Source organism: Neomonachus schauinslandi, chromosome 2 (assembly GCF_002201575.2).
Source record: "Neomonachus schauinslandi chromosome 2, ASM220157v2, whole genome shotgun sequence".
In the NCBI taxonomy this organism is placed as follows: domain Eukaryota; kingdom Metazoa; phylum Chordata; class Mammalia; order Carnivora; family Phocidae; genus Neomonachus; species Neomonachus schauinslandi.
The window spans coordinates 48852320-48878638 of record NC_058404.1 but is presented as its reverse complement, the minus strand read 5'-3'; the positions used below and the strand labels follow the sequence as shown (position 1 = coordinate 48878638).

Sequence of the window (26319 nt, the reverse complement as noted above, 5' to 3'; positions counted from 1 at the left end):
ATGGGTGCTGAGAAGTGACAAGTGGGTATCTCTTTTACAAGCAAAGCTGCCTTTTTTCCCCCCACAAAACTTGACAATTAGAAGCTAGTCCACGAAGTACTCAGGGCCCCATTGGCGGTTACACAAAGACGTGACTGGGAAGGGTGGTTTAGCCCCACACTAACCCCCAAGCTCCTTCCTGTACAACATCAACTTTGACAAAAGCAGCAGGAGTATAGCCACAAGGAAACTTTTCCTTTGACTGAGGAGAGATTTAGCAACCGAAGCAACCAGGCAGGAAGGGCAGAACTAGGCAGAACCTCCGGGATCTTTTATTCTCTGGCACCATCAAGCTTGGTTACCCTCTGCCCACAAGCCACCACACTACTGCCCCCCGCCCCTGCCCCAGGGCTCAGGAAACATAGCACCAAAGTATGGACAGGGGCAGGTCCAGGTCCAGCTAGTGTCCTTGGGAGGCAGAGCCTGACTTGGCCCCCAGCTTCCAATGTGTTTGCAAAAGAGGGGAAGTTACAGAGCCCCTTGATGGACTGATTGGTGCATTAAAGCATGGAGGGCCCCTCCTGAGCTGGAGGATGTGGGGTTCCTGGTGTCCCAGACACCTCCCTCTAGCAGCTCTCTGAGTTCGGGCTAGGACCCAGCATGCAGAGCCCTCTTACCCGCATGCTGTGGCGCTTGAAGACATTGTGCCGGTGGAGAGGTGGGGTGTGCAGTGAGTTTACAGGAGATGGATACTCCATAGGGCTGGTGAGCGTAGGTGAGCTGGCACACAGACCCTCAGGGACCTATTCAGGAGAAGTAAAGAAGCACCACCACAGGGACAAGACAAGAAGGTGGACAATTAGCTGCTACAAACGTGAGCACAAAGAAGCAATAATGGGCACCACAGGAGACATCGGACTTGCTCTTCAGGAGCTAACAAAGGATGTGGTGTGGGCATTTCATTGGTCTTGTTTGGGGGACATGGCGGGGTGACACACACGGCTCTTGGCTAGGAGTCAGTGCAGCCCCTGTGGCCTCATTCATCTGACAGCCAACCATATGACGCTCTGCGTACAGTGGGGTCCACGTTATGTTACTGACCTACTGAGTCCATGTCTCCTCCTTCAGGACTTTCAGAAAGGAGTTCTATTTCATAAGCATGTCGCAAACTCACAGGTAGGATTAGCCCACAGAAATATGTGTGTGTGTTTGTATTTAATCACTATTTTAAACATCACAAAAAGGTATGATTCTTTTCAGGAATATTGCTTCTCTCTTCTGCATCAAGGTTTTCTTCTTCACACAACAAGGATTTAGCTGTTAGTTCTTGGTTAGCCTTGTTTTGGTATTGGAGTGTTTCCTTGAGAAATATATGACCATGGGACACCACTTTTCTCTAAGGAGCACCAGATAAACATTGTTTCTATTGGTTGAGATGCTCCACTGTTGATCAGTGATTCTGAGCTGAGGGATGTAAGAGAAGAAAAGAGATGGGCCTTGGCTCCCTGTGACTGAGATGCAGGACAGAGACACAAGACAGAGACATTCTCAGACAGGGACTGACATCTTGGGAAGATCCCATGGTTGGTAATGATGGAGGCATGAGGAAAGCTCCAATGGAACCTTGCTCTCAGCTTCTGGCCACCTAGGTTCTGCCTAAGGTCTCCATGGGGAGCCCCAGGGAGCAACTCCATCCTCTGGGAACATCAACTATTCCCAACTGCTTGAAATTCCTTCTCAGAAAGCTCTGCTCTGGGTAGGGGGCCAGGAAGGCCTTGGGAATAGAGAAGTAGCTATAGGTAGGCACACAGAGCAACAAACACTATGGACAGATGGACTGAGCTTAAGGCAAGTCTTAGCTGAGGAGAGCCTGGTAGAATTGCATTTTGATTCTTTTGATCTCTGGGCACTCTGAATTCAAATTCTCTTGTGGGCACCAAAGAAGAGTCAATGCAGGCCATCTCCATAACCCAAGCAGGTAATTGCTAGTCCTCCAAGGCACGAGAATGGAATTTCAGGAAGGTCCGAGATGAGGAATGACCCCAAATTTCCCAGCCCTCTGGTTACATGTTTACCTGGAACTGCAGCTTGGGAGCCAGAAGGTTGGTTTGTGGAGGGGGTCTATACTTGGGCCGGCTGGGCTGGAGAGAAAACACAGAGATGAGTCAGTCCATGCCTCTCTCCTTGAGTGAGCATAGCTCACCAAGGGGAATACTGGGCTGGACACAGGTCAGGCTTATTCAGAATAAAGGAGAGATGAGGGGCAAAGTTATCATTAAAATCATTTGCATTCACTTACTGAGCACCCATTATGTGCTGAGTGATGAGAAGGTACAAAGAAGCCAGTCTCTCTGCCCTCCTGGGGGTATCACTAATTGAAGGGTTTACTGATCTTTGGTGTGTAACCTCTTTAGATATGGGAACACCTGTCAAATCAGCTGTCAAAAGCCACATGCTTCCAGGGGTAACAAGTTACCAAGGGCTCAGGCACGTGCAGAGGCTTCATGGAGGAGATGAAAATTGAGCTGGGCCCTGCCTGAGGGAAGGATCAGGGCATGCCAGGCAAGGGGGGACAGTGAGAAAAGGCCTTGGACCAGATAGGACTTTGTTATGGACTATTTGTGCTGCCCCGCCCCCCCCCAGATTCATATGTTGAAGCCCCAACCCTTAGTGTGATGGCATATGGAGGTAGGACCTTTGCCAGATAATTCGGGTTAGATGAGGTCATGAGGCTGGGGCCCTCATGAGGGGATTAGTGTCCTTATAAGAAGAGACACCAGAGCTCTTGCTCTCTCTGCTGTGCTAAGACACAGTGGGAGGTGGCCATCTGTAAGCAAAGAAGAGAGTCCTCACCAGACAATGAATCTGCCAGCACCTTGATCTTGGACTTCCCAGCCTCCACACTCAGTCTATGGTATTTTGTTATGGCAGTCTGAGCTGACTAATATGGATATGATCCCTCAAAACCCACCCACATAATGGCATGGTAGCAAGGCACTGGATTCTGAGTCCAGAGATGTCATGAGTGTGGGCATGGAGGCTGGACATAAGGGACCCAGGGACACTCCCCTTCATATGCCCTCAGGGACATCTAATTTGCCCCTAAAAAATACCAGAAATAAAAGTGCTCCAGCCTCTCAAGGGAAGAGTGTCCAGGGTGATTCCCTGCCCTAGCTGCCCTCTGAAGGGTGTGCTCTCTTGGGGCCTCAGATCACACCTGCCAGGGCACCCATGTGATGGGGGCTAAATTTAGTGCTGGCGGACAGTTGGGTTGAGGGCCAAGAGGACCACGGGAGCACATCCTGCCTATGCTGGAGGAAGAGGGAGGAGTTACAGAGTCAGGCCAGGAGTGGGCTAGATGGAGACCCAGCTCTGCTTGATTCACAGGACCCATGAGACCAGGGCTTGGTTTACCTTGGGTGGGGGTTCCTGGTAGGCTGTGGGCTCCAAGATTTTGGGAGGTCGGTAGCGAGCATTCCTCTCCTGCTCTATAGCGATGTCTTTCTCCATCTGATAAATGTCACTGCCAAGGAGTCGGTCAGATAAAGAAAGAGGAACAAAGTTAAAGATGCTCCTGGGGCCCCTTTTCTGTAGTCCTTCCTCTGAAGCCTGGAGAGGCCCAAAGAAGGACCTCTGGGTCCCATTTCTGTCTCCTCAGAAGAGTGGCTGGGGAGACCCCTCTGAGAAGGCTGGAAGATGGACCCTGAGGCTGCTTCCCCAACAGTGAAGTTGGGAGAATCACAGGAATGGATCCATGGTGGGAAAAGCCCTTGGAGAGCCAGTCCTACAGGGCAGTGTAAGTGTGTCTTCCGCCCACCTTGCCATGCATCTTGCCTTCCTGGGCCTGCTACCACCCCCCTGTGTAGATTTCTAATATCCTAGCCAGCTTCATGACCAAGGCCTGTGCTCTGCATCTCCTATTTTTCATTAAACCACCCACCAGCACATTCCTGGCGTAGACTAATGAGAAATGGCTGTGGATTCAACTCCCGGGTTAGCTATGTGCATGCTTCTTGCCCTTCTTACTCAATCCACTATTTCCCAACTTGGGAATCACAGACCCTAGAGGACTCTGGAATGGTCACAGGGGGTTCCTGAATTCACATGTATTCCCTGTCTGTAGACGAAGTATTATGTGCTACCAGACATATAATATTTGTATTATATTTTCAAGTGTACATGAATTATACTGTACATTATATAAAAAATTCATTAGATAGCTTAGTACATTTTGCCAATCGATAAATTCTGAAAATGTAACTATTGTTACAGGGAGGAATTTTCAGAATTTGACGTTAAAAGGGACCTTCTTATGCCCACAAGATCAGGAAATTCTCATCTAATCCTTTCTTAACTCTAATGGAGGACTGCCAGGCTGTAGCTTGAGGGGGGTATCCTGGGCTCCTTGGGGTCTTTGGATATCCTTCCAGTTCCACAGAAAGCCTGCCCCTAACTCCATCCATGGTGGGGGCTGGCCTGGGTCCTCTAATGGGGCATCCTTCTCAGCCCACAGAGAAGCACCTGTCACAACTCCCCAGGGTTCTTAAGCCCCCAGAATGAATTAAGATCTCCCTCTTACCCTCATCACCTCAGAGCTTTTGTCCTTTCAAATTACATTTTTCAAATACTTTTCCTGGAACCTTTTGGCTTCTCAAATTTCCCATATGAAGGACCAAAAGATGAGACTAGAATTAATCAGGGGTGTCAACAAAGGGATAGACAGGAACAGAGAGGTCTTTTAAGCTGGATGCCTTGCAGACCGTGTTGGAACCCCTGGCTCCACAAGCAAATTCAGTGTCATTCCCACTGCCCCAGTGTGGACAGTCCCAGCTTGCCCGTTGGGGTACCTCCCTGCAAAGCAGTTTCCAGGGGCTCTTTTCTTTCTCTAAAAAATGTCAACACATTGACTGCAGTGTTTAAAGTCAGTTGTTTTTAACATTAATTAAGCGCTAGATTCCCTAACGCAGGGGTCAGCACACTGTTGCCCACAGGCCAAATCTAGCCCTCCGCCTATTTTTATATGGCTCCAAACTAAGTATATTTTTTACATTTTTAATGACTGAAGAAAATAAAAAGAAGAAACTTCATGACATGTGAACATTATATAAAATTCAAATTTCTGTTCCCCTAAAGAGTCTACCTGAAACCCAGCTACCCACATTGATTTTTTATGTATTTTCTTTCTTTTTTTTTTTTTTAAAAGATTTTATTTATGTATTTGAGACAGAGAGAATGAGAGACAGAGCATGAGAGGGGGGAGGGTCAGAGGGAGAAGCAGACTCCCCGCTGAGCAGGGAGCCCGATGCGGGACTCGATCCTGGCACTCCAGGATCATGACCTGAGCCGAAGGCAGTTGCTTAACCAACTGAGCCACCCAGGCGCCCCTTTTATGTATTTTCTATGGCTGCTTTTGAGCTTTTACGGCAGAGTTGAGTCGTTTTAACAGAGACCATATATGGCTTGCAAAGCCCAAAATATTTACTGTCCGGCCCGTTACAGAAAGTTTGCTGATCCCTGCCCTAAAGGAGGCCAAAAAAAAGTCAGACCACCCAAGGAGGAGCTGTTGGCACGCAAGCCACCAAGGAAACAAGGGGACCATCTAAAATGTGATCTGACAGCACCCTTCCCCAGGAGAGAATAATGGCTCTTGGATGAAACATCAGACCTTCAGGCTGCCAATGCTCTAATCAGAAAGGAGAGGCCACCCCCGGGTCGCTGTCTTAATGGTCAAAAATCAATCACTCCTTTCCCACTATCTGGGAGGAACAATCAAAGGCACAGAGGCTCAAGGGTGTTGCTGGGAATGCAGGTCCCATGCCTGAGCTGGGCCTCCTGTAGAGAGCAATCTCTGCAAAGAGCCTAGGCACATCAGTGAAAGTCTGGTTTAGACTTTGTGCTCAAACCTGCAAAATATTTTTGGAATGCATACTAGGAGCAACATCTCGTGCTTGGGGTTGACAGATACCAAGATGGTGAGGCTTACGCAGGCTCACTGTCTGTGAGTTCCTATCTGACAGTGAACTCGGTTTCAATCCCCTGTCCTCTGACCGAGCTGCTGAGCCTCTGTGACATGTAGGGCACTGTGCTTCTGCTGGGAGGATCAGCCATTTCCGCTTGGACACATGGCTCCGTGTTGGTCAGAGGGGAGGTCCTGGTGCAAGTCCCAACCCCACCCGTCATGGCCACAGCTCTGAGCCTGAATTCTCTCATCCTTAAGGTGGTCATGCCAACTGCATCTTGTTTAGAGAAGTACATTCGTTTTAAGCCCCTAAGGGCAGTTGAAGAGGAGACTTGCTATCTGGGGTCCCTGCACCTGTAGCCCCCCACCCCTGCTCCATGGTCACCTGAGGTTGCACACGAGCTCAGTGAAGCGGGGCCGCTCACTGGGGTCGTAGTCCCAGCAGCGAGTCATGAGGGTGTAGAGGACAGGTGGGCAGAGGTCGGGCTTGGGCAGCCGGTCCCCTTTCTCGAGCACCCCGATGACGTCCTTGTTCTCCAGCCAGAAGAAGGGCTGCTTGCCAAAGCTCAGGATCTCCCACATGCAGACAGCTGAAGGCAGGAAGAGAGGGCTCAGAACCTGCACTGTGGAGGACGCATACCCGGAGAGTCCAGTCCACCTTCCTCAGGAAAAACTGTGGGACCTTCTGAGTTCCCCAGCCTCCCCGTCTAGCATCCCTGGGGGCTTGCCCAGTGTGGTGGGCCACTGAGGGACCAATCACCTGCATCTCCAAGTGAACTAAGGATCCCCTCCCTAGAGCCCTTCCACAGGGAGCTATTAGATTTTTTTTTTAATTTTTTTTCTTCTTATGTTAATCCCCATACATTACATCATTAGTTTTAGATGAAGTGTTCCATGATTCATTGTTTGTGCATAACACCCAGTGCTCCATGCAGAATGTGGGAGCTATTAGATTTTGTGGGACAAGGAAGAGGGGCCAAAGGGCATATTGTTGGGACCACCAGTGCCTTCCCTTAAGAGGGAGTGAAGACTCTATCGGAAAGCTGGGGTTTGAAGCCTAGCACCAACACTTGCTGCCAACACAAGCCCCTGGCCTGCTTGAGCCTCAGTTTCCTTATCTGGAAAATGGGAATAATAATAATGAGCTTTTACTGGGCTGGCTGTGGAGAACTGAGAGGGATAATCTACGTGGCTGTGTGCTCTGTCAGGGGCTGTCCATCTATCACCTGGCCTTGTTCTCACCTCTCCCTATACCTCCTTCTCAGAGCAAACTTCAGAGTCTGATCCCCTCTAGGGGATCACGTCAGTCCCTGGGACTGCTTGGTGGAGTGCATGCTCCCCTCAGGAGCCTTTTCCAGGAATATTAACCAATAGTGCCCAGGCAGGCCTTTAGCCCATATCATCCCCAACCCACCACGGGCCCCCCACTTCTGGGACTTCTCAGTGGCCACAGCAAAACAGAACCCTTGCAACCCAGGGATGGGGGGCCAGACCTCTCTGCCTCCTGTACCCCCTGTAAGCCTGGTCATGGAGGGGAGAATCAGAACCCTTTCCCATGCTCTTCTGAAACTCCACTCACCAAACATCCAGACGTCACTGGCTGTTGTAAAGCGGCGGAAGTTGATGGACTCAGGGGACATCCACTTGATGGGGAGACGGGTCACAGAGGCTTTGGGTGGGCAAAGAGATTCACGGGGGTTGTTTTGTGAAGAAAGATCCAGAATCATCCAGAATTACCGCCTCTTCTCCAGAAACCCTTGGCCTGGGCTTGACCAACTCTAGCCCTTTTTTCTTTCTTTCTTTTTTTGGGGTGGGGTGGGGCTGCAGCGACCCCTCCAGGGACAAGTCCGGGGCCGAACATCCCTCACCTTTGTAATACTCCTCATCCTCAATGTACCGGGAAAGGCCAAAGTCCCCCAGCTTCACACACTCAGTGGAGGCCACCAGGATGTTTCGGACAGCGATGTCCCTGGGAGAGAGACGTGGAGGTTCAGAATGTTTCGTTCTGACAGACAGATGGACAGAGAGGTAAAGGAGAAGAGTGCCGGCTAGGGCCCCAAGAGGCTGGGCTGGCCGTCCAGGTCCCCCCACACACGAGGCCCTCAGCCACCTCCTTCTACCTCCCTGGGGAGCTTTATCTCCCATCACCCCTCCTCACGTGGCTCCAGTGTGAAGCCAACTTCAGGTTCCCAGGACTTGCTCCGCACACTTGCCCTGCAGGCTGTATCCTCCCCTCTGCCAGGAATGCTGTCACCCTGCTGATTCTTCAAGGGAGAGCCCCAGCAACTTTCCTGGTCACTATTCTCCCCTGCTTCTGCAACTCCATTGGACTGTAGGCTTTTGTCGTGGCTAAGAGCAACAGCTCCCAGATACCCTCTAGGGAGCACTAGCATGGTCAGGACCACCCAAATTCTGTACATACCCTGCCTTGTGACAGACAGACCCTCAGACGCCCCCCACCAGCCCCGGCACAGAGGAGGAGATGGGGCTGGGGGGCACAGAGAGCCGAAGGAGCTTGCCCAGTAGGTTCCCCGGGCAGGGAAAGGGGTCAGCCCAGGCAGCCTAACTCCAGAGCTGAGCTCTCATCCCTCTCTGGGGAGCACCCACTGACTCAGTGTACCTCATGTTCCTGGCACCGTTTCTAACCCAGGGTCGTCTGCTCGCTTCTCACAGGCAGGCTCCATTCCCTATCATTTGTCTTTATTACTGAAAAGCTGACTTCAAAGCAGGACAGCTTCACCCAAACAAACAAGGGAAACAGATCTGTTATCCCACCACCTTCCCCTCATGACTATTTATCTATTTATTTACATCTCGAATTTCACCCTCATCCTAGAAGGTAAGCTCCACAAGGAAAGGGAGTTTGGGTCTGTTTTGACTACAACTTTATCCCAGAGCCAAGGACAGCACTTGGAGACACAGGGTAGAAGTTCCAGAGGAGTTGAATGAGTGAACGGAATGAATGAATGAACGTTTATATCCCCACACATTGCTTTGCATAGTATCACCCACAAGACCACATATCCCACGTCCATGGTGTTGGATTGAAGAATTCATCTGCTCACCCCAATATTCTGGGAGCACCCCCTTTGTCTCCTCCAGGGGATCACATCCCTTGTGGCTGGAACCTCCTTTCAGGGACTGGGAACAAAGCCAGGTGGAGAAGGGGCCCACCCCCCAGCCAGAGGGAGGAGAGGACTTGGCAGCTGGGCTGCTGAGGACGGGGGCGGGGGGGGGCAGCTGCTCAGGCTGGGAAGGGCCCAGACCCCAGGATCTTCCTGGTGCTGCCCCAGTCCCATCCCCCTGCCTGGGCCGCATGCCACCAAATGGGTGAGCCAGCTCCGTGCAAGTGAGGGAGCAATTTCCTAGACCCCACCGGGAAACTGGCTAGATGGAGCCGAGCTACAATCAGATGCCCCGCACTTTAGATTTAGTCTTAAAAGCAATGCCATGAGGCACGTATGGCGATTCCACCTTTCAGATGAGGCAATGGGTTCCTAGCAGGTGCTCGACTTGTCATGTGAGGCAGGACTAATGCTGGGGTCTCAATACTCGTCTGTGTGACTCCAAAGCCCCGCATGACCCCAACCCCTCCACGGTCAGATCGAGGAGCCCAGCTTTCTCCCCAGCCCCACCTATGGACACAGTTGATGCTCTCCAGGTAAGCCATGGCCTTGCAAATCTGCAGTGAGTACAGGACGAGAGTGAGCACCTTCAAGGAGTTCTTGTTTCTCTCCAGGTAGTGGCCCAGCTGTAGGAAGAGGGAAGATGCCATCAGGACCCCGGCACAGACTCCGCGGGCAGCCACCAAGCCCTTCTCCGGCAAACCCAAGTTGGCAAGATGTTCCAGAAATTTCCCCTACACATGATCTCTGGGTTGTTTGGGCTGAATACAGAGGGCAGGAAGCTGGGAGTGAAGGGTCCATGCTCTAAATGCACCCCACCCGGAGGCCCAGCTCAACAGAGTTCCACTCCTGCCATCCCCAGCTCACCTCACCGTAGGGATACAATTCCATGATGATCCAGGTGGGCTCCTCTTCAATGATACCGATCAGCTTCACGATATGTGGGTGGTCGAGATTCTTCATGATCACTGAAATTGGGGGCAAGAGGGATGGGCCAGAGTGGCCCTAAGGTCCAATACGGGGAGACAGGCTGGGCTGTCCCAACTGGGAGAAACGGGGAGGGAAAGCCCTCCTCCCGAAGGAGGTCCCTGTGCTGTTCGCACCCTCCCCATCCCTGATTCCAGGCCCCTCTCCCATCTCGGACATCCAGGTCCGTGTCATCTCACGGGGTCTTTTCTCACTCACGGGGGCTGTGTCACTTCCCAGGGGACATGTACCTGCTTCACTCAGGAACTTCTCCTTGTTGTCCAGAGTGCAGTCCTTCTTACAGGTCTTTACGGCGACATTGATTTTCTCCCCTTTCTGCAACGAAAGTCTGTTCAGAGCCCCTTGGGCCAGCCCAGGACTCAAAAGAAAGTGTCCCCTCCCTGGCATCGCCATGGTCATCCCACAGGCTTGGCTGACAGCTGAGGGAAGACAGGCAACATCTGGGCCTCCTGGTCTCTGCCAGGCACCTTTCTCCTTTTCCTCCTTCTTCCCCCCACTCTCTTTCTCCACTCCTCTCTGACTCCTGACTTAACTGCCTTTTTTTTTTTTTTAAGATTTATTTATTTATTTTAGAGAGAGAGAGAGTGCATGAGCAGGAGGGGCAGAGGGAGAGGGAGAGAGAATCTCAAGCAGACTCCATGCTGAGTGCGGAGCCCGACATGGGGCTCGATCCCACGACCTTCAGATCAGGACCTGAGCCGAAACCAAGAGTTGGACACTTAACCGACTGTGTCACCCAGGCGCCCCCTGACTTCATTGCTTCTTGATTAGGGTATATCAGGACTAGAAAGGACCTTTGAGACTAAAGCCTCTGGCCGTCCAGATCAGGACACTGAGGCTCAGGGCCAGTGCTCTGCCCATTGTTCGTGGGTGTGTGTGGAGTGCATGTGCAAAGCCATCCGACGCAGTGTTCCAGTCTCCTTCTCTCTTTTTATTGTTGGCTTTTGCATTTTTGCTGCCTCTTTTCCTTGGCTCTACCCTTTCTGCAGGGTCCCACCCCACTGGGGCCTCAAAACTAGCCCCTGCCTCAGATCCTGCTCTTCCTCTTCCCAGAGCTACATTTTCTCACACTTCCCCATGTTCTTGCCCGTCAAGATTCAGCCAACTCTTCCCCAGGTCCTGCCTCCATTTTACTCCCTGGGCTTGCTATCCTTCTGGGAAATGACTCTTGCTTCCATCACTCCCTGGGTATTTCATAAATACTGCAAATGCCAAGTGGATGAAGAGCCACATATCATGGTGGCCGCTCCAACCCCAGAATATATGAACTCCCCTTTCGTTCTATGGAAAAGTGGGAGAGGAGTGTCCGTGAAGAGTCTGGAACTCACGTGATTTGTGTAGACACCTTCATAGACCTCCCCAAAAAAGCCTTCACCAAGAATCCGATTCAGGACCACATCTTCCCGTGTGACGCCATACTGCGGACCTGGGCAGGTGGAAAGAGCAGAGAATCTCACTATCCACGGGTGCCCCTGGGAATCTGAGTATTTGTAGGCCCCAATGCCAGGCTCTGCTCCCCTCCTGCCCAGGCATCACCAAACCCCTTAACAACATCTCAGGTAAGATGCAGGAGTTGGCCTGGAAAAGGGGTTCTAGAAGGTTCCATCATCTCCGACTTGGAGAAAAACCACCACCCTGTTCCCTCTGAAGGCCAGGTCTCACATCCACACTCTTAGGATCCCCACACACATCACAGGCACACACAAGGTCAATAGTGTGGGGACAAAAGAATGATCTCAGCTTTCAAATCAAAGGTATTTCACTTCGGTTTGTCCCTGTCTGAGGCACACATGGGAGAGGACGAAGGAAGGAAATAAAATCCCCCTGGGGTGTCACAGGTGTCCCCACAATGTCACTTCATAGGGCCCTGGCTGTGGCCATTGTGGTGGGGCCAGAGATCTACCTCTGGGCCTTCGCAGGGTCTCATCGGGAATCTCAGCATAGATGTCTGATTCTGGAATGACAGAAAGAGAACATCCTATGGGTAAGACGCTCTCAGCGGGCACCACCGGGAACCGGGCATGGGGCTCCCACATGCAGGCCAGCAAAACCAAGGCTGACATCCCAGGGAGGGGAGTGGTGGAGGGAAGGGGAGCCAGGCAAGAACTGGGGCTCCCGTCCCACGTTTTGGCGTGGCCACAGAGCCTAGGGCACCTTGACTTGAATCCCTGCTCACTACTGCCTGGTTGCATCATTTAGAGCAAGTTGGTCTCCCTCAATCTCAGTTTTTCTTTCTGTGAAATGAATGTTTCCAGGGAATATCTTAAAGATCAAATAAAAGAATACCTATGATGGATTTAACACTGCTGGGGACTGAATGTCTCTCCCCCAAATTCATATGTTGAGATCGCGACCCCCCAGTGTGAAGGTATTTGGAGGCGGGGCCTTTGGGGCTGGTGATTAGGCTTAGGGGAGGTCAGGAGTGTGGCGCCCCCTGGCTGTGGTGTTTGTCATGGCGGCCCGAGCTCAGACAAACATGGCGCCCTGTATTAACCGGTGAATACATGTTAGCTCTTAGGATTAATGACGCTTTAAGCTGTCACTGAGAAGTCATAGGGGAAGTGCGCTTTTCTGCAACTTTGAGGGAATCCGTGGCAATGCACAAGAGCAGGCAGAAGAGAGGCTCTGGACACAGGTAGAGGACTGCAGATGGGCAGACTCACCTATGCCGCCGCTGTCTGAGAGGTGGGGCCGCTGTGCCTCCAGGCTGCTGTAGGAGGAGAAGAAAGGGCAGGAGCCCGGGGAACTCAGAGCCCGGGGAACTCAGAGCCCGGCAACACGGCCCCGGCCCACCCTCTCCCGGCCGCCCCTCCTGGAGGCCAGCTGCCCCTGTCCCCCCGCCTGCCCGGCGGAGGAGCACCCTGTTCTGGTGACACCAGCCCGGGAGCACGGCCCCCGCTGCCAGGGGGCAGGAAAGAGGGAACGCGCCATTCTCCATACGACGAGGCCAGACGGCATTAGGACACAGGGCTACCCTTGCAGGGACTGATGGGGTGAAATTTACTGGTGAGAAATTGCCACTTGCGAAATGCCGGGGTCCCCGTGTTCTCCGCTGGGGCCTGGAAACCAGAGACCCTGGCGGTGGGGGCTCCCTATTTGTTCTGCCTCCTCCCAGGAAGACACAGGCTGAGTGCAGACCTCGTTCCCTGTCTTCCCGTTGTACTCACAGCATGGGGATCTGGGGCAGGCTGTTCCGCTTCTCACCATCTGGGGAGAGGGCAGAAAGGGGGAGCTGGAGCCAGGGACACAGGGTCCTGGATGGATGGCTGACCTCACTTCTCCTATGAACCGACACAAGGGGGACCCCTTCCCACCATTCCGAATCCTCTGAAAGTCGGAGTGGAAGCGGCCTGAATTAGAGTCCTCTTAGTAGAAGAAATTCCCGAGTTTCTTTCTGCCACCACCCACATGTTCCAACCCGGACCCCTGCTTCCTGAGCCCATCCCCAAATAGACATATGTTCACAGGAGGGGCCAGTCATGTTCTAACACTAACTTTGCTCTTCCTGGGGCTACAAACACCTCCGCTCCAGAAGCCAGCCCCCAAACTGCCTTTGGCCAGGGCCTGCAGCTAAGGACCCAGGATGGGTCCACAAGGAGCATCCTTGTGATGCAAGGACTCGGCAAGCACCTCGTCCCACTGCCAGAGCCTCTTCATTCACATCTTGGTCAATGGTTTCGCTTCTCCCGCTCTGCCTCTGGGGGCTTGTGCCACATCTGCTCATTGGGCCAGTTTGCCTTTAAATGGAAACTCACCTTTTTTGGGATGAATGATGAGAGAGCCTTTGTGCTCCCCCTGCAGCCGGCAGTAACCGTCCACCAGGTCAGCCATGTTCTCGGCCTCTGCCAGAGAGGAGGTTTTGATGGACAAGGACTGCAGAGAAGAGACCAGCCAAGGATGAGACCCAAAAGCCTTGGCTAGAGTCTGCCCCACAGGACGGGAGAAGAAACTGCATACTCGGAAGGAGCAGACGACACCACCCATCTCCTGCCTGGAATCCATCAGCACCTGTCCCGGGGCTCGGCTTGCATTCCCCACTGCCACCAGGGGGTGCACTCATCATCCCTCCCCACTGGTGACCCTATACCCTAGGAAGGCCAGTTTCAGCTAGGACTTATTTTGGTCTCTGAGTGCATAGTACAATGCCTTGTACCTAGTAGGTGCTCCACAGGTAAGAGCAGAAACTAGGAGAAGAAGGAGTGGGCAGGCACAGACAGATGAAATGGGAGATAGACAATCAGTTTGCAGTCTGAGTTCTCTCTGATTCTTCCACCCACAAAAAGCCCAGGTCCTCGGAGGTCCTGTTACTGAGTCATCATTCACTTGTTCAAAGTTAGACCTCTCATATGTACCTTGATTTCTGGTCACTTCACCCACTCTAAAAACTCCCCCAACTTATTTCTTGACATTTTTAAACAGCTTTGCTTCCTGATACATTTCCCTTATAATTTTATTGTCAACCTGGTACCTTGTCTGAGAAATAGGTGCAGTTTTCTTAGCAAGATCCCAGAAGCCAGGCTGACCTACGCAAGGAATCTTGCCCTGCGGTTGCACGCCCTTGTTTCAGAGCTGCCAGGGGCCCAGAGATGCTCACCTGGGGGGCGCCTTCGATGCCCAACTGCAGTACCGCCTGGCCCTCCTCCAGGGGGAGGCACCTGATGGACTTGATCTGCTTGAATTCGGCCAGGCAGGTGGGCTGTAAGAAAGGAGGGACCCTTCAGACCATCCCACTCCTGGGGTCGGGCCATGAAGATTGGTCAGTCCAGGGGGAGGGGTTGTAAGGAAGCACTGAGAGCCTCCCCGTGGGATGAAGAGAGAATCAAAGACAATGAAGACTGAAAGGATCATCTGGTCTAAGCTCCTCACTTTGCAGAAGAGAAGATGGGTCTAGAGAGCCGGGACTGGCCCCAAGTCATATGCCACATTGGTGATAGAGCCAGGACTGGGACCCCCCCCCCCCAGGTCTTTTGACTTCCAGGGGAACGATTGTCCCATGTTGCCATTGCCAGAGCAACTGTTTTATCTAAGCCAGAAGAGCAGTGATGGTGCCCTTCTGTGTTCTCTTCCCCCCAAACCACCCCTGCCCCCCAGCCTCTGTGTAGGGGATAGCCCAGGGAAGTAAAGAGCCATCTGCCCCATGCTCCAAACACTCTCTCTATGGCTATTCATATCAAGGGCCTCTCTGATCTCAGCAAGGGGAAGGAACAACTGAAAAGCACGACAAGGTGGGAGGCAGCAGAGAGGGGAAGACGCTTAGCCTGGGGCTGGGTGCAGCCTGCCCTTCTTTCTCTCTACCTTTGCATCTTGACTTGTCAGCTGGCGGATGCCCTTAGGGCCGATGACTAGGTCCACAGTAATGTTCCATCCTTGCTGGAATAAAAGGAAAGAGAGGACTGTTGCTTCAGTTCTGTCTCCCTCCTATTTCAGAAATTTGAAAAAAAGCTCACTAAGTTAGATACAGGCCACTGTCTCCTGAGCCCTCCAGCTCCTTCAATCTTCAAACCCTGCCAGACAGATTACTCTCCTCCCAACACCCTGCTACTCTGCCCACCTCCAAAATCTGTAGCCAAGATTTCAGTTCCCTTCCTCAGGCAAGTGGGTTACCATTGGCTGCATTTGACAGCCAGTATGTTGGTGAGGCCCAGCTGCCCAAGGGTCTTGGCTTATGTGGGCTGCTACAAGCAAGCACACCCCTTCTTGGCCCCCCATGTTGGCCTCATGGGTCTGTTCCCCGAGAGGCCTGGAATTCAGGTCAGGGAGAGAGTAAAAAGGATGTGGCATTACAATGAGTTCACAGCGATAGGTCTCCTGGTCGATGTTGGCAAAGCCCGCGAGGGTGTTGAAGAACTTCATGACACACTCCTCCTCCTTGAGTGAGGCGTACTGCTGGAATGTCTGCTGGATCATCTTCCGGAACTGCTTGGGCTGGGGTGGGGGGGCATGGTCAGTGATGAGCGGGCCCTGCTCCTCCAAGCTCTGATTCCCTCCCTGATCTCACCAAAAACCTTTCTGCTGCTGGAGGATGGTCCCCAGGCCTTTGCCACGAGAGCAGCAGCGAGCTGTTACCTAAACCACATACCTACTGTCTCAAGGGAAGCTCACCATAGCCCTGGCAGGGAAGCATGGGAAGTAGCATCCCCAGGCCACAAAGCTAATTGGCCTCTGATGTGGATATGGAGCCAGGTTTCCTAATTGCCAGCCATAGAAAGAGCTCACTAGATGCTTTTAGTGGTCCTATGCCCACAGATACCCTGGCTTTCCCGAGTACCCCCAGCCCAATGCCATTAGCTCCAGTCCTGGAGGCCAACACAAAGGGGGTCTCTCTGAGCCCCTTGCCCAGTGGTTTCCTCACCTTTAAGTTCTCCTGCATCTGCTTTGGGAAAAACAGGTCCAGCCCCACTTCCTTCCTGAAAGAAGAGGGGGGGAAGTGACATTTGACTCTCCCTCACCCCCAATCCAGGACTTCAGGCCAATCAGGAAGAGGCAAGATGGCTTGAGGACCGGGGGATGAGTCCTGCCTGGCTCTGGTCTGGAGATGAACAAGGTAGGGAGTGAATAGGAAAAGCAGGGCAGCAAGGAAGGAAGGCAGGAGAGGCGAGGGCCAGTGTCAAAACTTACTCCAGGAGCTCGAAGTTGGACTTTTTGTCAAGTGCATTGTGGGGCATGTCTTTGAAGAACCGCCTGGAGAGAGAGAGAAGTCATGGACAGGTTGATGGTTGGAGGACAAGGCCATTAGACTGGGGTCACCTAATGCCACACATTGGTCTAGAAGCTCCCTTTCCTCTTCCAAATGTAGTAACCAAAGGAAAGGAGAACATTATGAGAGTAAAAAAAAAAAAAAAAAAAATATATATATATATATATATATATATATATATATATATACACATATATATATCCCTGTGCTTTAGGAGGCCCAGCTCTAGGATTGCCCAGTTTTGGGGCAGAGGAGGAAGATGGCGGTTCTATCTGTGACCTCTAAAAACAAATGACCCAAGGCAGCCAATAATGATCATTGGAAGGCCTAGCATTCAGTGGCTCGAGTATATGGCCCTCTAATGGCCCAATTCAGTGGTTCTCAACCAGGGGCAATTTTACACCTCCCTCTCCAGCCTGGAAACGTTTGGCAATGTCTGGAAATCTTTGGTTGTCACATCTGGTTAGGAGGAGGGTGGTCCCACCAGCATCTAGTGTGTAGAGGCCAGGGATGCTGTTAAATCTTCTACAATTCACAGGATGACCCCCCAACCAAAGAATTATCCAGCCCCAAATGTCCCTATTGCTGAGATGGAGAAACCCTGAGAGCTTGATCCAAGGAGAGAGCTCAGGGATCTGGGAAGAATGTTCTTCCTTGACCCACTTCTCTCTACTGGGTGTCTGACAGAATGGGATAGCAGATCCCGGAGCAGCAGGCCAGCTGATTAAAGCAGGCCCAAACTCTGGAAACCAAACAACAGGTCAGTAGGGATGATATTCACTTGTAGGACATGAGGAGCCTATCCAGGGTTCTCCCCTGGATGGACTGTCATTCTCCTCCTACTTCTACCTGAAAATGTTTACGGTTAAGATCCCAAATTTCCACACGGCCCATCATGGCAGCTTTAGAAAGTTTTCTGAGCCAGTGTTACCCACTTGCCCCCCAGGTTCACAGAAAACCTCAGAGCATGCCTGTGGAGTGTTGGTTATAGACAACATGGCCTCCAGCCATTCCCGCTGGCTCGAGGGAGCTGCAAAATGTACTCCTAGGTAACTAAACAAATTGGCTTGCTGTACGCACTTACTTAATTCTAACAGAATAAATGTTGGCAAATGCCCATCAGAGAAGAGGGTTTTAGATCTTTCAGGGTTATCCATTCATTCAAATACATACTGCACCCTCAGTCTGTGCCAGGCAACGAGATGCCAATGCCAACTTCTAGGATTTGATAGGATTTCACAATCTAGTGCACGGAGCCAATCAGGGCCTGGTAGAGCGAAGCATGAGTACAGCAGATCTATATAGGGTAGGGGAGGTGGGGTGGGCATGAGGAAAGGGAGCCTTCAAGATGCTAAGACCCTGGAGCCGGCTCAGTGGGAAGAACCTATGGCCACCATACTGCTTGTGATGGACACTTCACAGGCATGCTCTGAGGTTTTCTATGAGTGTAAAGGGGGTCTGACTGGCTCTGTGAAGGCCAGGTCTGCCATTCTGACTGGCTAACACTAGGTGGAAAGCAGGGCACAGGCAGGCATAGGCCCATGACTGATGCCTAGGTAAAAACAGCAGAAGGTAAAGAAGCATCTATGCAAAATCCAGTTGGCTGTTTTTCTTCTAAAAAGCAACAGAAATATTAACTCATTACCAACATTTATAAATTAACTATGAGATCAAATGCCTTCTGAAGCAAGCTGAATGCTCTTTCTCCAATCTTTACTTATTACCAGTTCCTACTCAACTACTCTTGGGGTACACATTCACTCTGAGTATTTAGGTCAGACTGTTCTGGGACTCTGCTGGGAGTGGGCAGTGGTCCTGGGTGTCTCAGGTGAAGGGGGGCTACTTGGTTCCTCACACTGGGAAGGTAGCATGTGGCCCATGAATTTCACACTTTAACTTAGAGGGGTCATATAGATAAAATATTTGGCATTTACAGAGCACTTCTAAGAAATCAATAAAAAATTAATTAGGTATGATTCCAACTCTATGACGTTCTGAAAAAGGCAAATTATGGCGATAGTAAAAATGTGAGTGGTTGCCAGGAGTTGGGAGAGGGAGGGATGAATAGGTGGGGCCCAGAGGATTTTAGAGCAGTGAAGCTATTCCACATGACACTGTAATGGTTGGGGGTGGGGGGGATAAAGGATAGCATACCCTTACCAAAATCCACAGAATGCACAAGATCAAGAATGAACCCCAATGTAAACTATGGACTTTGGGTAATAATCATGTGTCGATGTAGGTTCATCGATTACAAATGTCCCACGCTGGTAGGGGATGCTGATAGTGGGGAGACCATGTGTGTGTGTGGGCAGGCAAGTTCTACACCTTCCTCTCAGCTTTGCTTCGAATTTAAAACTGTTCTTAAAAAAAGGTCTATTAAAAATAAAAAATAAATAATAAATAAGGGTGAAGAGAAAAAAGTCATACAAACAATAAATAATTACTGAATATTCTGTCCCTATCGTTGTAAATACTTTAAATACATTAACTCATTAATTCCTTATAACAATCCTATAGGGTTACTACTATTATCATCATTCCCATTTTACAGATGAAAGAACAGATGGATATGACCGATGGTAAAACTGAATGGTCTGCTCTGGTCAAGAGAGTCCTAAGCACAGCTTTAACCACGCACCCTCCTCCGCCCCGAATGCTTCCACAGCCTAGAATAAAGCCTATTTCTTAGTCTGTCACTCAAAGTCTTCCATAATCAGGTCTGACTGACCTCCTCTGCTCATCTCCCACTACCTTCTAGGCTGTTCTCTTCTTTCTACCGAACCCTGGACTGAGAATGCACTCTCTCCCACCCCCAATTCCCCCCATTTTCTCTGGATGGGATGTATCCTCCTTCCTCGAAAGTTCAGATCCCCTCTTCCTGATCCCTGAGGCAGGATTAAGGGCTTCCGTATGTGTGTATGTTTGGCACCTGTTTCATTCTGCCTTATATTATAAGCAATCGTGGACACACCTGTCACCTCCCAGACCAGACCCGGAAGTTTGAGGGCATCTCTGCATGACTTACTAATTCTATGCAGATTTCTCGGTGCCTACTGCAGCTGAGGACATAGCAATGAACGACACAGCTGGAAACCCGACCTTCAAACATCTCCCAGGACCTTGCCTAGTGCTCAAAGACACATTTACTGAATCACTCGAATGGCAGATAGATGGAAGAAGTAGGCAGCCTGGAGGGAAAAGCAGCGGCAGCCAAAGGAAGCGAGGGACACTGGCCCCAGATGGGGCTGTCCCTTCTATTCTAAGGACCAGACGGCGAGCACCTTACCCTCTGTCAGCCACCATTTGTCACCGCCCCCCATGTACCCACTCTTTTTTTTTTTTTTTTAAGATTTTATTTATTTATTTGAGACAGAATGAGAGAGAGAGAGAGCACATGAGAGGGGAGAGGGTCAGAGGGAGAAGCAGACTCCCCGCCGAGCAGGGAGCCCGATGCGGGACTCGATCCAGGGACTCCAGGATCATGACCTGAGCCGAAGGCAGTCGCTTAACCGACTGAGCCACCCAGGTGCCCCCCCCCCCATGTACCCACTCTTGTTTCCCACCCTGGAGGCAAGACAGAGCTGGCCAAGAACTCCAGTCCCTAGGGTCCTTGAGGCCACATACCTGAGCTCCAGACAGCCTAGCTGCAGGGCCATGCCCTCGCTGACCTTGCTGGCGTAGCGTTGCATATAGTCATTCCGGAGCTGGTGAGGAGAAAGGCCAAGGTGGAGAGTCATGCCCTCCTTCCCTGTTTCTCTGAACAGAGGCCCCAGGAGATGGCGGGTGCTTTGAATACAATCCTGCAGCCCCAAGCTGTCTCTCTCTCTCACACACCCCACCAGGCACAAATGTGTAGTCTCTGCCTCCCTCCAGAACCGTCTAGACTCATGCCTCCATAGGTCAAGGCCCTCAGATTTTTGGAAGCGCTTCCAGACACCCAGGATTATGAAGCTGGAGTTCAGATTCTCCTCTCCACTCTTCACTTTAGAGATAAAGAAACTGGAATTTGGGCATGAGCCCATCATTTATTCAAAGTCTTGTTGGTAAGTGGTGACAGATGTCATCCACTTTACATTCAGAGTCTGGCTTCGTGTCCAGCAAACCAGGAGGGAGATACAGTTGGGAGCAGGGACCAGACAGACAACAGGGGCAGCAGGCTCATGCGTCCTCAGCGCCCACTGTGCCCCGTCCTGTGCCGGGCATGCTACCTGCCTTATTATAGCCAGTGGTGTGTTACAGCAGCTCTGAACAGCTCATGAAAGCCAGGTATTAAAGCTTCTGAAGTTTTGCAAGCTGTATGATATCATACTGGTAGCTTGAAAAATGCCATGGTGGGGAAATATTTACACCATGGAAATTGGCACGTGCTATACATCAGAGATTCTTTTCTTCAGAGAGCCGGTTCACAAGCCCCTGCTAATGATACCATTTGGTCCTCACCACAACCCTAGAAAGTAAATATGATTATTATCACCTCCATCTTCTAGAAAAGGAGACAGCTTCAGGCAGGTAAGTTAAGCCCTTAGAAGATCCTGGGTTAGGAGGTGGCAGAGCTGGGCTAGAAGCCAGGTATGTGAGAGTCTGTGTGCTAAGACTACCACTTCTTTTTGGACCTGCTCTGTCTGCTCACCACCAGGTCTCCTGAGCAGTAAATAGCCACCAGCAAAGTCCAAAAGAGCTGTGCATATGGGGCGGGGTGAGCCAGAACTCAATGAGCCATGAGAGAACCAGGGTTGGAACCGTTGACCAGGGACCAAGGCATGTATATCCCCAAGATAAGTTTCCTAGACTGGGATCTCCAAAATCTGAGCTTTGTCGTTCTATCTCCCCAGGTGAGGATGAGTAATAGGACCCTGGGGACAGGAAGATAAAATACTTCTACCTGTTGGTAAAAATAAAGTAGCGTTGTCCTGTCTTCTTTTAGGCTTTCCATGAAGTCCTCTGGCAAGTAGCGGATTTGAAGGTCATACCTGGGACAGGAAGTTCAGACTCTCTGGTTGACACAGGGAAGCTGGTCATGTAAGGGTCTGCCCATGAGGCCGATGGCCACCCATTCAGGACTTGCTTCTTCTTTCCCTCCTCTGTGGTCAGGTGGAGGACCGTGGAGGACCATGGAGGCCAGCAGGTGGTAGTCAACGCTAGTCCTGACTCTCCAACTCTTCCCCCTCTTGGCAATTGTTTTCCTTAGGTTTGCAGATCAGCACTTGACCTGGTTCTCTATCCTCCCTACCCTACTGTTCCTCTTTCTCCATAGTACCAGGAGCATCCTGCCTGGGGATGTTCCTGATATCTGCCCTGGGGAGGGGGATGTGCTATGAGCCCATGTTAGGCTTTGGCCAATACATGCATTGGATGCTGCAAGAGGACTAGGCTTAAAATGCCACCCAGATTTTCTAGGAGATTCTCAGAGGTTGGGAAGTGCTCTGAGGAAGGACTTCCCACGGCCTCCCCACTCCATACTCATCTCCCCCCATTTGAGAGCCCAGGGCCCTTCTCCTACCTCCACTCGGCTTCCACATGCAGACACTCATACTTGTCCTGCACCTCCCCCACCGTCATCTGTGGGTGCAGCCAGTGGATCTCATCCGACTTCATGTGCTTCAGCCTTAGCCCATAGCACTCAGCCAGCTGGATGTTGGGCCCAATCCGTCCGCTCATCAGGATGGAGGCAATGACATCCTGGGGAGGAGAATAGAGAGACAGGATTCAGGGATGCCCCCTTCTAGGTTCCCACAGTCCTCATGCAGCCCCCAGAAGTATGATTCTCTAGCGTGGGGTTCCGTCTTAACTTCTCATTTATCTCTGGTACTCTAGCACTTAGTGCAAGGCTTAGTGCACAGTGGGCTCTATCTGATGAATGAATGATTTGGTAAAATGAGACAGAGAAATGGAGAGGAGAGAGTAGGAGCAAAGGAGAAAATGCAGCAGAGGCCAAGAGCATAGAATCTGCGCTTCTGCAGCCCACTCCAACCAAACCGATGAATAATTACTGAGCATCCGCCATGTAAAATCACCTTCTGAATGGCTTCCAATTTAGCCAGCATAACCGAGGGTCTGTGGTAGGCACTCCAGGGCCCTTGCATACATTATTATTTCATGGAATCCATACAACACAGGGAAGTAGGTGTTACATCCCCATTTGGCTGATGACCAAACTGCTGTGGGTTACACAGCACATGGAATTAAGCTGGGGTTTGGAACCTGGGGCCAGTGGACTCTGAGGATTTCTACTAGGCCAAGCTGCTTCATGGGGTGCTGGGGCTGGACAAGGCAAAAGGATGAGACTCACATTAATGGATTAAGTGGCCCAGTTTCCACATAAGAAGCATAGGAACCCTCCTATTCCTGCTTTCTTGTTGATGAGAAGCCAGCCTGCCCATAGACTGATGCCATCGTTTCCTGGCCTCAAGCCAGAGCTGGATCAAGAAGAGGCCCACTGGGCAGCTGCCTGGAAGCCCATCTATAAGGTCTTGCCTCACTCTGAAATCACATTAGTTTCAGTTTAATTCAGGTTTCTCATATGGTTGCACATGTAACTGGTGAATTGAGCCCACTCCCAGCAGAGTAGAAAGTACCATCAAAGGCAGATTTTTAAAACTCTTCTTATTTTCACTAATAAAATATTAAACTCATATTTAAATAGCACTGTTTTAAAGGAATGCCAAATTATTGGTCTGCCTGGGCACCCACATACATTGGTCCCGCTCTGCTTCCTGCCAGCCCTCTTCAATTCTATGCAGTGGTAAAGCTAAAAGACCCTAAGCCTAAAAGATCCCTTCCCCATTAGGGAAGCAAATGCCATCACAGCAATCAACTCTTGCTCTGTGGGATAGATAGGGAAACCGAGGCACAGAAAGCACACGTTAACAGTTGTAACAAATCAGTGCAGGAATCAGAACTGTGGTCTTAGGATGGGGAAGAAGGCTGTGATTAATGGGACCTGCAGCAAGAGGGACACAGACAAAGGGAGAGCTCACGGCTGGGAAGTTGACCATTTTGTCATTATTTCCACCCATTTCTCCTGCCACTGAACCTCTGTACTGCTCTGTCCACTCATGATTATATTATCCAGAGCCCCATGCTACTCCTGAGCCCCACCTGGAGTCCCAGCCTCTGGTGTTTTTAAATGTAGAGGCTTCCCTGCCCCAAATGAAACTTATTGGCCTATGTCTAATTTCTCCAGGACTGGGACCCCTGTAACTATTGGAAATTTCAAACATATATGAAGTACACTGAAGTCAAAAGAACAGTATAATAAACCCCGATGTATACACCACCCAGCTTCAAAAATTGCCAACATTCAACCATTCTTGCTTCATCCATTCTGCCACTGACCTCCCCCAACCACCACTCAACTATTACCACTTTTTACAGTTCCTTTAAGGTAAAATTTACAGACATTAAAATGCACACGTCAGTTATACAGTTTGTGTGTAATCCACATGCCACTAATTAAGATACAGAACTTTTCGGGGCACCTGGGTGGCTCGGGTGGTTAAACGTCTGCCTTTGGCTCAGGTCATAATCCCGGGGTCCTGGGATCAAGCCCCACATCGGTCTCCTGACTCAGCAGGGAGCCTCCTTCTCCCTCTCCCTCTGCCTCTCCCCCTGCTCATGCTCTTTCTCTGTATCTCTGTGTCTCAGATGAATAAATCTTCAAAAAAAAAAAAGAGATGCGCCTGGGTGGGTCAGTCTGTTAAGTGTCTGCCTTCAGCTCAGGTCATGATCCCAGAGTCCTGGGATCGAGCCCTGTATCGGGTTCCCTGCTCGAGGGGAGCCTGCTTCTCCCTCTCCTCCCCATTCATGCTCTCTCTCACTATCTCTCTCTCAAATAAATAAATATATAAATAATTTAAAAAAAATACAAAACTTTTCAAGACACCCCAGAAAGTTCCCTCATATCCCTTCTCGGTCAACTCTCACGCCCATGCCCACCCCAACTCCAGGCAACCAATTTTTCCTCCCATTTTTGCTTAGTTTCACCTGTTCTAGAACTTCATATGATGGAAACATTTAGTATATATAATTCATTCCCCTGTTTCTAGATACCTGGGATATTTCTTATTTTTTGCTACTGTGAATAAAAGTACTGTGAACATTATTCTACAGGTCTTTTTTGTGTACATATGTTGTCATTTCCTTTGGACAAATACCTAGTAATGGAAATTACTGTGTCAAAGGTAAATGTATATGTTTAACTTTCTAAGAAGCCGCTGAGATCATTCCGTTTTGTACTTCCACTGTGATATATGAGATGTCCATTACACTATGTCCTCACCAACATTTGGTGTTAGAAGTCTTTAATATTAGTCATTTTGATGGTTATGTATAGTATCTCACTGTGCTTTTAATTTGCATCTCCCTGATGACTAATGGTATTGAGCATGCTTTCATCTGGCCATTCATGTATCTTCCTTTGTGAAGTATTTGTTCCAATCCTTTGCCCATTTTTCTGTGTTGACTTTTTATTACTGAGTTGTAGATGATCCTTATAGATTCTAGATAAAAGTACTTTTTATGGTTTTTATAAATACTTTCTCCAGGTCTTTACTGTGCCTATTATTAATTTCCCTGACAGTTTCTTTTGGTAAAGTCTTATTTATCAAATTTTTCTTTTATGTCAGTGCTTTCTGCGTACTAAGAAATCTTTGCCTGCCTCCAAATCATGAAGATATTCTCCTATTCTCTTTGATAAACTTTGTAGTTTTCACTTTTCCTTTTAGGTCTGTGATCCATCTTGAATTGATTTTTGTGTGTGGTGTGAGGTAGGGGTCAAAAAAAAATTTTTTTTTCTCTTAAAAATCTATGGTTGTTCGGCAGTGGTTGTTGACTTTCATTTTTCAATTGAATTGTCTTACTGCCTTTGTCAAAATCAATTGGCCATATAAGTTTAGGTTTATTTCTGGACTCTCACTCCTGATCTATTGATCTTAATTTTAATCTGCTGGTACCACACTGTCTGCATTACTGGAGCTTTACAGGAGATCTTAAAGTCAAATAGCATCAACCTTTTACCATCTCCTCTCTAAGATTATTGTGCTATTCTGGGTCTCTGCATTTCCATATACATTTTTGAATCAGCTTGTCACTTTCTATTTAAAATGCCTGCTGAATCATGATTGAGATTGTGATAAATCTATAGCTTAGTGGGGGAGAATTGACATCTTAACAGCGTGGAGTCTTCCAATCTGCAAACACGTTATCTCTCCACTTAATTTTACTCTTCTTTAATTTTTCTCAGCAGTTTTGCACTTTTCGGTGTATAGTTTTGCAGGTCTTTTGTTAAATTTATTCCTAAATAGTTTATGTATTTTTATGCTTCTGAAAATTAAAAAAAAATTAAAGTTAATTTTCTATTTCAGGGTTCACTCCTTTGGTGGCTCCCTTTTCTCTGGGATTTTCCTCAATCTTCCAGCTGAGCTCAGTCAGCCCTAAATTCTATCCTCTGATCCCTCAAGCCAGTAAGCCCCTCAGTAAGGCTGCAGCTCTATGCCCTTCCCACCCCTCCCAGATTGGGGTTGGCATTGGCTGCAAAGCCAGGAACAGAGCAAAGGAGGAGGTGGGGCCAG

General features: G+C 50.0%; 1 protein-coding gene across 3 annotated transcripts in view; it reads right to left on the bottom strand.

Moving 5' to 3' along the window:
* The window catches only part of PTK2B (protein tyrosine kinase 2 beta), a 126029-nt gene that overhangs the window by 9889 nt on the left and 89821 nt on the right, over positions 1-26319 (bottom strand). For 2 of the 3 annotated variants that reach the window (XM_021698913.2, XM_021698915.2), the window contains exons 3-24: positions 22251-22429; positions 21633-21720; positions 20375-20454; positions 16669-16731; positions 16403-16457; positions 15835-15975; positions 15346-15420; positions 14645-14746; positions 13806-13923; positions 13218-13257; positions 12714-12760; positions 11954-12004; positions 11379-11476; positions 10281-10365; positions 9931-10031; positions 9574-9689; positions 7807-7907; positions 7518-7607; positions 6324-6528; positions 3394-3502; positions 2055-2120; positions 657-782 (exon numbers count right to left, since the gene is read on the bottom strand). In XM_021698913.2, the coding sequence (XP_021554588.1) occupies positions 657-782; positions 2055-2120; positions 3394-3502; positions 6324-6528; positions 7518-7607; positions 7807-7907; positions 9574-9689; positions 9931-10031; positions 10281-10365; positions 11379-11476; positions 11954-12004; positions 12714-12760; positions 13218-13257; positions 13806-13923; positions 14645-14746; positions 15346-15420; positions 15835-15975; positions 16403-16457; positions 16669-16731; positions 20375-20454; positions 21633-21720; positions 22251-22429 (2136 nt within the window). The remainder of the gene's footprint in view (positions 1-656; positions 783-2054; positions 2121-3393; positions 3503-6323; positions 6529-7517; positions 7608-7806; positions 7908-9573; positions 9690-9930; positions 10032-10280; positions 10366-11378; positions 11477-11953; positions 12005-12713; positions 12761-13217; positions 13258-13805; positions 13924-14644; positions 14747-15345; positions 15421-15834; positions 15976-16402; positions 16458-16668; positions 16732-20374; positions 20455-21632; positions 21721-22250; positions 22430-26319) is intronic. The other variant, XM_021698914.2, reaches the window with a different exon arrangement.